At 37.6% G+C, this 12,450-nt stretch overlaps 1 protein-coding gene across 1 annotated transcript; it reads right to left on the bottom strand.

Moving 5' to 3' along the window:
- Positions 1 to 4,389: 4,389 nt before the first annotated feature.
- On the bottom strand, positions 4,390 to 6,798 carry LOC110612898 (actin-depolymerizing factor 2). Its single transcript, XM_021753741.2, has 3 exons — positions 6,598 to 6,798; positions 4,859 to 5,124; positions 4,390 to 4,753 (listed from the first exon to the last, which is right to left on the bottom strand). Exons 1-3 carry the CDS (start codon positions 6,598 to 6,600, stop codon positions 4,603 to 4,605), a joined length of 420 nt encoding a protein of 139 aa, XP_021609433.1. The 5' UTR covers positions 6,601 to 6,798; the 3' UTR covers positions 4,390 to 4,602.
- Positions 6,799 to 12,450: the final 5,652 nt, after the last annotated feature.

Here is a 12,450-nt window from a genome sequence, read left to right as displayed (position 1 = left end):
TTCCATATCCTATCATCATGTCATAACATATGAGGGCTAATGGATCATTCAACATTCATCCGCATCAACAACATAATATGCAATGCAACATATTCGTGAATTTTAATGCAAGCACCCTAATATATCTCATGGCATTCGTGATGCGTGAATTATGCTAAAACTTTCATTATTTGCTTTGAAATATAGAGAGTTATTCCACTCACCTCTGGCTAGCTCTGACAAGACACTGAAGCAGCTGTCTCACTGCTGGGGTCCTCGGTTCCTCGGGTCCGAACCTACACAGGTGGACTCAAATGAGGGACCAAACATACATGAACAAGACTCTAAACTACTCTCCAAAAACCCCCCCTTAAAACACCTTAAAACACCTTAAAACAATCATAGAAATCATGCAAAGGAAGGCTGGATAGGGCACTTTCGGCGGCAAGTTCGACGGCCGAAAGTCCCTCCAGAGACGAAAGTCATGCACCTTCAGTGGCACTTTCGGCGGCCGAAGGTTCCTTCCAGAGACGAAACTCATGCATGTTCGGCGGCACCTTCGGCGGCCGAAACTCCCTTCTAGAGCCGAAAGTCTACTTTCGGGGGCAGGGTTCGGCAGCCAAAGGCTGGCCTCCACAGGCAGGTTCGGCGGTCGAAAGTCCCTTCGGCTGCCGAACCTGAGTTCTTCCAAAGGGCAGAACTCAGCCTCCAACATGCACATTTGCCTCCCAAAACATTCAATCATGCATTTACCTATTCTACAACAAGCAAACTCAAGCCAACAAGTATATAGGGGTCCCAAACTATCCTAAACCCCAACTACAACACATCAAACATACATAAACAACCCACATTGCTCAAAAACTCAACATTAACCCATAAACTCAAAAATAACCTAAACATGCATTTCTACCCCACAAATCATCATAAAATTTACTTAAAACATAAAAGGAGTTAAAGATCTACTCTTACCTCTTGAAGATCGAGAGGAGAGACGATCTAACTCGGAGATGGGAGAGATCTCGCTCCTTTGGTCTCCAAGCTCCAAAACTTGTTCTTTTTGCTCAAATATCTTCAAACCAAGATAAAATTTGTTAAAACTTAAATGATTTGACGAAAATCATCAAAAACAACCATGGGAGAGCATGGACTCACCGTTGGCCGAAAATGGGGAGAAAACTCGCCCGTTTCGGCCATGGAGCCCTTATATAGGGGCTGGCCAGACCACCCTTCGGCAGCCTAAAGTGCCTCCAAAACTCATGCAAGTTCGGCGGCCGAACCTGAGCCACTTTCGGAAGCCTAACTTGCCCCCCTAAACTATCCCATGTTCGGCGGCCGAACTTGAGGTTCGGCGGCCGAACTTGGAAATGCCTCCTTGGTCATTTTCATTAAAAACTCAACTTCTTTCTTACTTAAAATCATAAAACACATTAAAATATTTTATGAAAACATGATTTTACCCTTCTAGAGGTTTCCGATATCCGAGATTCCACCGGACGGTAGGAATTCCGATACCGGAGTCTAGCCGGGTATTACAGCCGAAATTCTCTTACAGATCCAAAAGTGCATGCTTTCGGGGGCATGTTAGGCGGCCAAAAGGCTGCCTCCCATGCAGGTTCGGCGGCCGAATCCTGCTTCAGCGGCCAAAACTGGATTCCCCAGAATGGCAAAACTCGATTCTGCCCTATGCATTTCAACCCCAAAACTCTCAAATCCTCACACCCAACTTCCCACAACATGCATACTCACTCCAACATGCATAAGGAGTATAAAAACTAGCCTAAACCCCAACACACAACAACAAAACACAAGAGAGAGCATACATTCACCAAAACCCAACTCAAAGCCTATAACCTTAGATTTAGCTATTCATGCATTTTTAACCTTTAACCATTTTTAAAACTTACTTAAAACATATAAAAAGGCAAGGATCTACACTTACCTCTTGAAGATCTAAGGTAGATGCAACCCAAGCTTGAAGTTGAGGAGAAACGGTCCCCCAAACTTTAAAATCTTTGATCCAAACTTAAAACTTCAAAAACAAGCGAAAACTCATGAAAACTTGAAGGATTTGAAGGAAAAACATAAAATCATCAAAGGAAGGGCAAGTACTCACTTTTGCCTAAAAATGGAGAGAGAAACTCCCCCATTTTCGGACTGGAGGCCTCTTATAAGTGGCTGGCCAGACCATATTCGGGGGCCGAAAGGAAATCTCCCGCCACAGCACCATGTTCGGCAGCCGAACCTGGGCTTGTCCCTCAAAAACATTTTTCATTCATTTTAAAATTTTAACTCAAAACCAATCAATAAAATCATGAAAAACATTTTGTAAAAACATATTTTACCCTTCTAAGAGGTTCCAGTATCCGAGATTCCGAATTCCAAGGGGGATTCAGTCGGAAGGTTGGAATTCCGACACCAGAGTCAGCCGGGTATTACATGAACTCTACATCATTTGACTCGTTAAGACTTATGAACTCGACTTATTTCCAAGCTTACGAGCAGACTCGCGAATAGGTTCGTAAACAATCTCATTAAGTAGGCTGAAATTAATATTATAAGATAATTAAATTTAAATCCTATATAAATTTTTATGAATCAAACTTAAGTTTTTTAAAGGTTCACTCTATATAATTAAATTATACTCTCAGAGTTTGTAGATATTCGAATTATTAAGATTTAAAAACTTATTCTTTACGAATTTACAAGCTAACTTGTATGTATATTTATTTAATTAAAATTATTTGTTTTAAACTAAAACTTATTATATCTATAAATAAATTAAATTGTTCATTGACTATTTAAGAGTAACCTCGATAAATGCTTGACTTGTCTCGACTCGTTTGCTACGCGAACTAAGTTTGAGTTTATTAATATTCGATTTGAGTTTAAAATGACTGAAGATCGAGTTCGGACTAAACATCGAGTTTGAAAAGTTCTTAACGAATTAAACTTAAATTCTTTAAAGTTCAACTCATTTTGATTCGTTTACACTCTAATGACTATTTTTTGCTCCTATCAATAGAGATGATCCAATTCATGCTCAAAGAAGTGGGTTTAATCCCTTCCTATATCCGGCGAAGTTTTGTAGATAAATAACTATTAATTTTTTGTTGGCTTTTGGCAAATTAATGTTCAGTGAGATGGTAGTTTTATAGTTCTACCTTTTTGTTTTCTTGTTTTGTGTTTATATTGCCTTGCATGGCGGTGGCTGTCATGGCTAAATCTAGAGTTTCTCATTTGCATGCACTGGAGGAGTGGCCTGTTAGGTGTACTATCTTAGGCGACTTCTTAACTTTTTCACACCCTCTTTGCCTGTTAAGTTTCAATAGGTAATATATCTATATTGACCTAATGGAAAATGGGTATATCTCGGGATATTTTAGCCTTTTCTCTGGTCAGACGGCTAAACCTCAAGGGATGGTGCCGGCGAGATCTCTCCTCATCTCCTTCCTCGGCTCAAACAAAATTTTTCACCCATATGCTTGCTATTTCTGTGGGTTTCTAAGGCCCTACGATCTCTTTGGAAAAAGATTTGTAATTATTTTGTCTTTTTACTTTCTCCAACGACCTTGCCACTTCTCCATTCGGTATGGTCTCAAGAGGCGATGGCGGCAACATCTCCTTCCTGAGAGTTCTTCTGCTAGCTAGAGTTTCAAAGAAACATCTGCTGGATTTTAGTCTTCACGGGATGGTGCTTTGTCTTGGGTATAGGCTTGTAGATGTTGGGTTTGAAACCTTTTTCAGCTTTGTGCAATTCTTGTATTTGCTAGGCTTTTGGGTCTATCTTAATACATGAATATCCTCTGACAAGAATAGAAAATGGATCTAGACTTGGTCAGGTTTACATTAGTCTTTTCGTATTACTTGTTTAAAAAAATGTTCAGATTAACAATTTGTGACACAATAAATGATCTCGTCCCGTTCAGATACTTCTAACAATGTCATTGTAATTTTCAAAAAAAAAAAAAAGTGTTGTCAGACAAAACAAGGTCTTAAACATGATATGAATGGCCACCTCTGAGAAGGGGAAAAAACAAAACAGCAGCAAGGGAGGGAGAGCACAAAAGCGAAAAAAAAAAAAAAGGAAAAATTCTACAGGTTGTTGCCCAAAGCGTTTAATAGAAAAAAAAGAAAAAGAAAAAGAAAAGCAGAAAAAGAGAGTTTGAAATGCCACTAACAATCTTGTTTAGTCTAAAAAATAATACATATCAGTCACAGGCATGAATAGGTTTTTGATTTGGTCTACATACGAGTACATGCGCATATAAGTAAACCACCTAAGCACCATGCCTTTTATGCAGAGCTTGAAAAGTGTAAAACATCAATTTTCAGTATTGTAAAGACAAACCCCAGTTTTGCTCTATCATGAGATTATGATACACCACATATATATATTGTAGACGTGACTAAAAATAAACACACAATGCATAAGTTCAGTGCATAACAGATCCATAAAAATATAATCAAAATCATTGGAACCGTCCCAGAAGAAGACTTAAGGTGAAAAATCAAACAACAAACCTTTAACATAATTCAGTCAGGTTCACTGCCCATGAACTATAAACATTTCACTTAAGAGTGCATAAGAAACTCTTCAGGGAGAAGTTGGGAGATTTATCTTTAGCTGGCACGGCTCCTAATGACATCAAGGCCCATTTCAGTTGGATCAGTTGCCTGCAACTCTACCTGAATACCATCTAGTTCTCTCTTGAACCGGTCCTTTGAACTTGCATAGATCATCTTGCTTCTCACCCTTGAAGTGTCAGGAGACCTTTGCAGATAATAATTGACAGAAACACCAATATTTAGAGAGAATGCCCAGAAATACACATATGAGCATGCATGAAAGCAAACTACTTTTATTGTATGATATTACCATGCAATGAAGAAAATTCTGCTCTTTTGGCAATTCTCTGCAGTCACAAAGTCAAAATCATAAACAGCATATCGACACTCATCAGCAGGAAGGCTTGCAGTAAAATCTTCATAGCTTTGGGCCGGTTCACCAAGTTTTTCCACAATAACTTGCTTTTGCTTCTCCTCGATCTTAAAAACAATAAAGCGGTAAGTTCGTTTGGCCTTCAGTTCCAAAAACTTTAGCTTGCAATCATCATGCACAGCCATTCCAGAAGCTGCATTGGCCTGCTCAGAGAAAGAGAAAATTTGTAACAAGTGAAAGATTGTGTGCAGTTTCCTGAAGTTCTGTACACTATTTTTTGCTAAATGCATTGTTCCCTACTTTATGATCCTTTAAGGAGTGGGGGTCAAAGTAAACAACTGGTTCTACATGATGAATTGCAAGTATCATGAATCACATACTGGAGTTATCATTAGTAAGAGCACAATCAAATATGTTTGAACTGAACTGACACAAGTCCTAACTCCTAATCCACATCTTTCTCATAGCAGTACATCAGGGACAGGGATTTTGGCATTGCCCTATACATCTAACATCTCACAGAAATCTTATACACACAAATTCATGAACTATTACATTCTATACCAATAAAGTTAAACCAGGGGCCTTGAAACATGGATCTATGCATCATCCAAAAGCTCAAGGTGCAAACTGGTTAGATCATTGATCCCTATGAAAGGTAAATCCTTAACCTTTCTTTTTCATAAATAAAATCTAAAATGTAGCCGCAGAAAAATATGAAATTCTGGTGACATAACCTTAGCTAAATTCTAAGCCAAGAACAAATCCACCTTGTTCAAAGGAAAGAGCACACAGATATTTCAATTCAAACTGAGCCAAAATCGGAGTTAAAACCAATAATACTCACTGACCACTGGATGCACAAAATCAAACAGGAATGAACTATAAAAGAAGCATATCAGATATCCTCACATAAACTGAGTCGAAACACTAAATAACGATACTCGCTCATCATTTTGATATGTTACATCACTCAATAATCATATTACCAACTATTTACATAACCATAACAATGCAGCATACAAAATTTCAAAGTTTAACAAGATCAAAGACAAAACTCAAAACGTTAATCAGGTAAACACCAATGGTCACAAGATCACAATGGTGCCAAATTATATATCCATCTCCAAAAATAATTCCAGCAAATTGAGATTATTATTGGATCTGACAACTAGTCCAATAATTAAAGAAAAAAAAACTATTTCCTTGCAATAGAAGATCCATTATCAGAAATTGAAGCACTCTCAATTCAAGACAAATGGGTATCATACTTATGAGTATAAACTCTCGCCACAAACCCGTCCCCACTTTTTCTCCAAACATGCCAACTGTACTTTTTAAGGCCACTCCATGAATCAAGCTAGATTCCTGTTATTCTCAATTTTCTGGACTGTACCAGTACAATTTTCAGAATTAAAACGAAAAAAAAAAATCGTCAAAGAGCTAAGCACAAACCCAAAGATCAAGGCATTTTCATGTAAAATTGCTTAATCAACATGAAATCGAAAGATCTGCAACTTAATTAACGAAAAAATCGGATCTAAATTCAATAAATGGAACTGTAACCATTGAAAATTACAAATCAAACATCAAAGATGCATCAAAATGTGATTTAATAAGCTTAAATTGTCTGGCAAAAAAAAAAGCTTAAATTGAAGCAAGGAAAAAAGACTGACCATGGTTACAGGAATCGCGGAGCTATGAGATAAAAATAGCAAAGGGAAATTGAAATTTGGAGATATATTTGTAGATATATTTGGTAATAGGTGAAAATGGCGAGAGAGAGAGAGAGAGAGAGGAGTGAAACTGTTGAGCCTTTTCTTTGATCGGAGGCTTGTAAAATAGAAAACCGAAAGGCTTTATTTCTTTTTTCTTTTATTATTTAATTTTTCAATAGAAATTAAGGATTTAGGGATTGTTTTGGTGGCTCCACCCTCAGCTAAATATCATGATAACTGCCCAGTTGCCCACTGCTCATGCGTGACAACGGAGACAAAAAATATCAGTCCAATGAGATTGAGACGCGTGGTGAACACCGTAATGTCACTTTACCCCGACAATGTATTGCTTTTTAAAAAAAAGAAAATCATTATGTGATTTTGGATTTTTAAATTAAAAAAAATTGATTTTTAGAATAATTTCACTCGGTAAATTTCACAGTTGAGTGCTCGTTTAATAAAGAGAAGGAGCGAGCGAGCCCGAATTAGAAGACACGTGAGAATAGAGGTCGGACAGCGGGAGAAAGGATGAATAATCATTCATATCGGTGGAGTGTGCATGTAAAAGGGGCTGCTAGGCCAAGTCAGAGGGGGCCGAGGCAATTTTAGAATGGCCGAATAAGTTACTCATATCATATGCATTATGAGTTGATTTTTTAGTCTCCAGCAACATGGTAGAATATGAAATTTTAATAAATGGTTTGCAATTAGCAATGGAATGGAAGTAAGTGATTTGAAAGTCCTTAACGACTCACAATTAGTCGAAAATCAGGTAGGGGAGTGTATGAAGTTAGGGATGAAATAATGAAGCCATAGTTAACTCGGATATAATAGCTCCAACATGAATTTAAATTGAAGGGAATCTCATTCTGGATAAATCTCATCCCTTAAACTTAGAATGAAAAAGCAAATCTAATGAGTCAGTTGACTAATGAAGAGTTAGGGCAATTACCTTATGAGATGTTGATTGAAACAATATCATTACCAAGTTTCGAAAAGTCATACTCATCATGTAACTCCATATGGAACCCTGCTGGACCTTTTCATATAGTATTTCGACCAAAGAGAGCTACCGAGAATAAAAACAAAGCAAATAAAATAGACTCCAAGGTCGAAAACTATCTATATGAAGACAGGGTGTTGTTTAAAAGAGGAAAACCTACATTGCGATTCCGATGTCTAGGCCCTGAGAAAGCTTCATATGTTACCAATTAAATTCAAAAGGCTTCGTGTGTTATCAAATAAATTCAAAGGTATAACTCTCTTGGCGAATAAAATTTTTAGGCAAAGATACTATTAACCTATTTAAAAGCAGATGTGGAAGGATACGTGAAAAAGTGTGATATTTGCCGGCGATTTGGAAGAGGAATCATTGCACTTGCAGTACCTCAGACAAGCATCTTGGCTCTCTAACCTTTCTCTTAATGGGGGATCAATATCCCCGGGCCTTTTCCTCATACTAGAAATTAGAGAAAGTATGTGATAGTAGTTATGGAATACTTTTCGAAGTGATAAAAAACTAAGGCGGTCAAGAACATTACAGCTCGGCAAATGATCGACTTCATCTGGGGCAATATAATATGCCGATTTAAGGTTCTTCATGTTCTCATATCAGATAACACGGAACTGGCAGAAGATAATAAAGAACCAAGAAATCGGCAAGATCGCTTGAAATTAAAAAGCTCAAGGACCACCTATAATAAAAAATAATAAAAACTACAAACCGGGAGAAAAGAAGCTATAATAAAGATACAGTCTAACGGGTGCTAGAAAAAAGTTTAAAGACGAGTAAATCAAGTCGATAACTCAGAAAATAAAGGTGAGCCATTTAAAGTTTGAAAAAGTATTACGAACATTTAAAAATTACTCACCAAACACATAAACTAGGCTGTATGACTAGTTAAGACAAGAAAGTATTGTCTCTACAATTAATTACTTGTTACAAGATTAATTGTTAATTCGTTAATTTGTATAAATCTTGAGTCTCACCAACTCAACATGCTATCATGCTAAATAAAGTCTTAAATGACCTACTGATCTGTATGAGACATTAAGGCTTCACACAAATAACAAGGCTAAGTATATTTTTCCAAGAAGCCAAGCTTAGTATATAGTTAAGTATAAATTTCTATAGGCAAAGTATTGAGTATAATGAAAAATAGCATGAATAAAAATTGAAGATTTCATTAAATAAAAATTATGTATTATAGGAGCAAGGCTAAAACAACCTGCTAAAATTGCAAAAAAAACAAAACTATGTTTCCTCAGAAGAAGCAAGATCGTCGGTCAGGTCAGGCTCAACACTAGTGGTGTCGTGGAAAGCAAGATCGTCGGTCAGGTCAGGCTCAACACTAGTGGGGTGACGGGAAGCTTGAGTAGTCGTAATAGTTGGATATACTAAAGTGTCACCACTTAAAAGGACGATCAACAAGTCGTCCCTTAGCCTTAAATCAAAAAGTCGTCCTAACTCAGACCGGAGACTGACCTCCTAAACTTTAATAAATCATTAACCAAGAGCTTGATCTTCTCACTTATGTACATCCGAGGCGTGTGATGTGCATGACAGGTGAGGTGTGGATTAACTGACTCAACATTTATTAGTCAACTTATCCATCATTAATGAGCCTTGTCAATGCCAGATTAACTTTTTACTTAATTGAAACCACCAATTTACAGTCCTAAAAAATTTTAACCTCTTCAAATATAACACCCGATTCTATTACTCTCCTCTACTACCTACATTTATTATCCTTCTAATCAATCTTAGCTTATTGATTTTTTCCTCCAAAATCAAACTATTTGACCAAGTGTCACAATTCTATCACTCTGGAATCTCAATCACATTTGAGTCTAAAGCACAAAAATATTTTTTAAAAAAATATTTTTCACACTTTTTAACGTTCAAAGAATTCAAAAAATTTAATTAACGGAAAATATTATTTTATTTAAAAGAAAAATTAACTATTCTAATAAAGTGATTTTTCATACATTAAAAATTTTATTAAGATATATATATATATATATAAATTTATTAATATATTTTACTTTTTAAATTAAAATTAAATAATAAAAAATTTGTTATTTTATTGAAAAATATTTTACTTGAAAAACATTTTCCACTTAAAATATTTAACAGGACAGATTTTTCAAATACAAAAAACAAATAAAATTTAAAATAAGGTTATATTTGTTTGTAGAAAATAATTTATATTTAAAAAATATTTTCTGTAGAAAATATTTTTTTATGAATTTTTTTTCACAAGATAATTTATTTTTTATTATTTAATTTTAATTTTAAAAAATATATTAACAAATTTATATGCAGTTTTTTTTTTTTGAAATAACAAGAAAACTTCATTAATTTAAAGAGAATAAAGAAACAATATGAGGAAGAGGGATATCAATCCAAATTTCTTGACCTGACTCAGAATGAGCCGATGTTGCTACAACATGAGCGACATCATTCGCAGATCTATGAATAAAAACACACTTTGCTTCCTCATAACTAGATAGAAGCAGTTTACAATTTTAAACCAAAAGGCCAAAAGACGATAAATCATCTAACAAAACACAATTAACTGACATCACAAGTACCTGAGCATCCAATTCGAAAAGAACTCGATCCCATCCACACTCTTTAATCCAGCTCAATGCTTCTCGGAATGCTATAGCTTCAGCACACTTTGTATCCATCTGGCTATAAAAAGAGCATGCTCTAGCAGCCACAAAACTCCCATCATCCTTCCAGATTATACAACCGAAACCTACCGAACCTCGTTGCAAGCTTAAAGAGGCGTCAATGTTCGCCTTGATCCAACCGTGCGGCGGAGGAGACCAGATCGGGCGAGCCGGCTCGACAATGGTGCTTACTGAGGACACGACCCGGGCTGCTTTCCATTGCTGTAAAAAATTCAGAGCCATGAAGAACACACCACTCGCAGTCTGACCCTGGCCCTTCCATACAACATTGTTCCTATTTTGCCACAAAGCCCATAAGATCATTAGCATAAGGGAGGCATTGTCCACAGAAGCAGAAGAGAAGGCTAAAGAAAACCACTCATTTAAAGAAGATGCAGAAGGCGCATGCCAACCCAACGGTGAGCTTAACCAGCAGCTGCAGGCAAAAGGGCACTGAATCAGAATATGCAAGACATTCTCAGGGGCTACATGACACAACGGGCATGAAGGATCAACTGGGACTCTCTTGGACTGAAGTGACGAGAGGCAAGGGACAACATTAACTAGAGCCCGCCAGCAGAAATTGAGCACTTTTGGGGGAACTTTAGCTTTCCAGAACCTTTTCCATATCTCGCTCCCTTCCCTATGTTGAAAGCCATCAACCAGGAACCTATATGCACTCTTAACCGAATAGTGACCTTTGGACTCGAATTTCCAGCACCATGTATCAGAACACGATGAAAGACTAAGAGGGATGTTCAAAATACAACTTCTATCTCTTTCGTTGAACATCTGTGCAATTAAACTCTCGTTCCATCTGTAGTTAATTATGAGATCTGAAACAACAGCTCTAGCACAGTTCAAAGGAGGGGTTGTGGAAACCAGGGACTCAGGCAGCTCTCTCAACCAGGGTTGCCCCCAGACTGAAACTGACTGACCATTCCCAATCCTCCAGTAAGCCCCAGCTCGAATCAGACCCCGAGTTTCCCATATGCTGCGCCACAAAAAACTAGGGTTACTTCCCAAAGGAGCTTCAAAGAAAGATTGTGTCGAAAAATAGCGAGCCTTAAGGACACGAGCCACTAAGGACTAAGGCCTGTTGATAATGTGCCAGCCCTGCTTCCCAAGCATGGCCAAGTTAAACTTATGAAGAATTTTGAAACCTAGCCCGCCATCAGATTTGTGCTTTGCCATTCTGTGCCAACCCAGCCAATGAATACCCCGATTTTGATCCGCCCCCTTACTCCACCAATATCTAGTCATCATGCGTTGCAGTTCATCACAAAGAGTCCGAGGAAGTAAAAATAAGCTCATCACATAGTTTGGCAAAGCTTGGAGGACTGTTTTCAAGAGAACCTCCTTACCTGCTTGAGACAGTGCCCGATGCTTCCAAGAATTCAGCATTTTCCACAATCTATCCTTAACAAAACTGAACACTTCCCTCTTATTATTCCCAACATGAGAAGGAAGTCCTAAATAATTTTCAAAATCTGGTTTCTCCTCAACCTGAAGTACTGAGCATACAGAGTCCCGAAGAGCCACAGGAGTGTACCTACTAAAGGAGATAGATGATTTCTGAAGGTTTATCTCCTGTCCAGATGCATTTTCATACATCCGAAGGATACGCTTGAGTTCCAAAGCCTCCTGAACACTTGCTCGGAAGAAGATCAAGCTATCATCTGCGGAAAAAAAGGTGAGAAATCTGCGGGCCACTCCGAGAAATCCTATATCCATGAAGGCTTCCACTGCTTATACAATTTTGCAGGAGACGGGAAAGCCCCTCAGCACAAAGAATAAACAAGTACGGCGATAAGGGGTCTCCTTGCCTCAATCCCCTTGTAGGAACAATAGGGCCTAACTCCTTGCTATCATGCAGGATCCAATAACGAACAGTGGAGATACAAGAGAACAGCAAAGCAACCCATTGTTGCGTAAAACCCAGCCGAAGAAGCATATCCCGAATGAAACCCCACTCAAGTCTATCATAGGCCTTGCTGATATCCATTTTGAGGGCCCCAGAAAACCCTTTTTTCCTTTGATGCAATTTAAAACCATGCAAGGCCTCAAAAGCTAAGATTATATTATCCATTTTGATGCACTTTATATGCAGTTAAGTGTTCAATTCTTAAAAAA

The sequence above is a fragment of the Manihot esculenta genome, chromosome 4, assembly GCF_001659605.2.
Source record: "Manihot esculenta cultivar AM560-2 chromosome 4, M.esculenta_v8, whole genome shotgun sequence".
Lineage (NCBI taxonomy): Eukaryota > Viridiplantae > Streptophyta > Magnoliopsida > Malpighiales > Euphorbiaceae > Manihot > Manihot esculenta.
The sequence above is the reverse complement of the archived record's forward strand: the minus strand, read 5'-3'. Positions and strand labels throughout refer to the sequence as shown.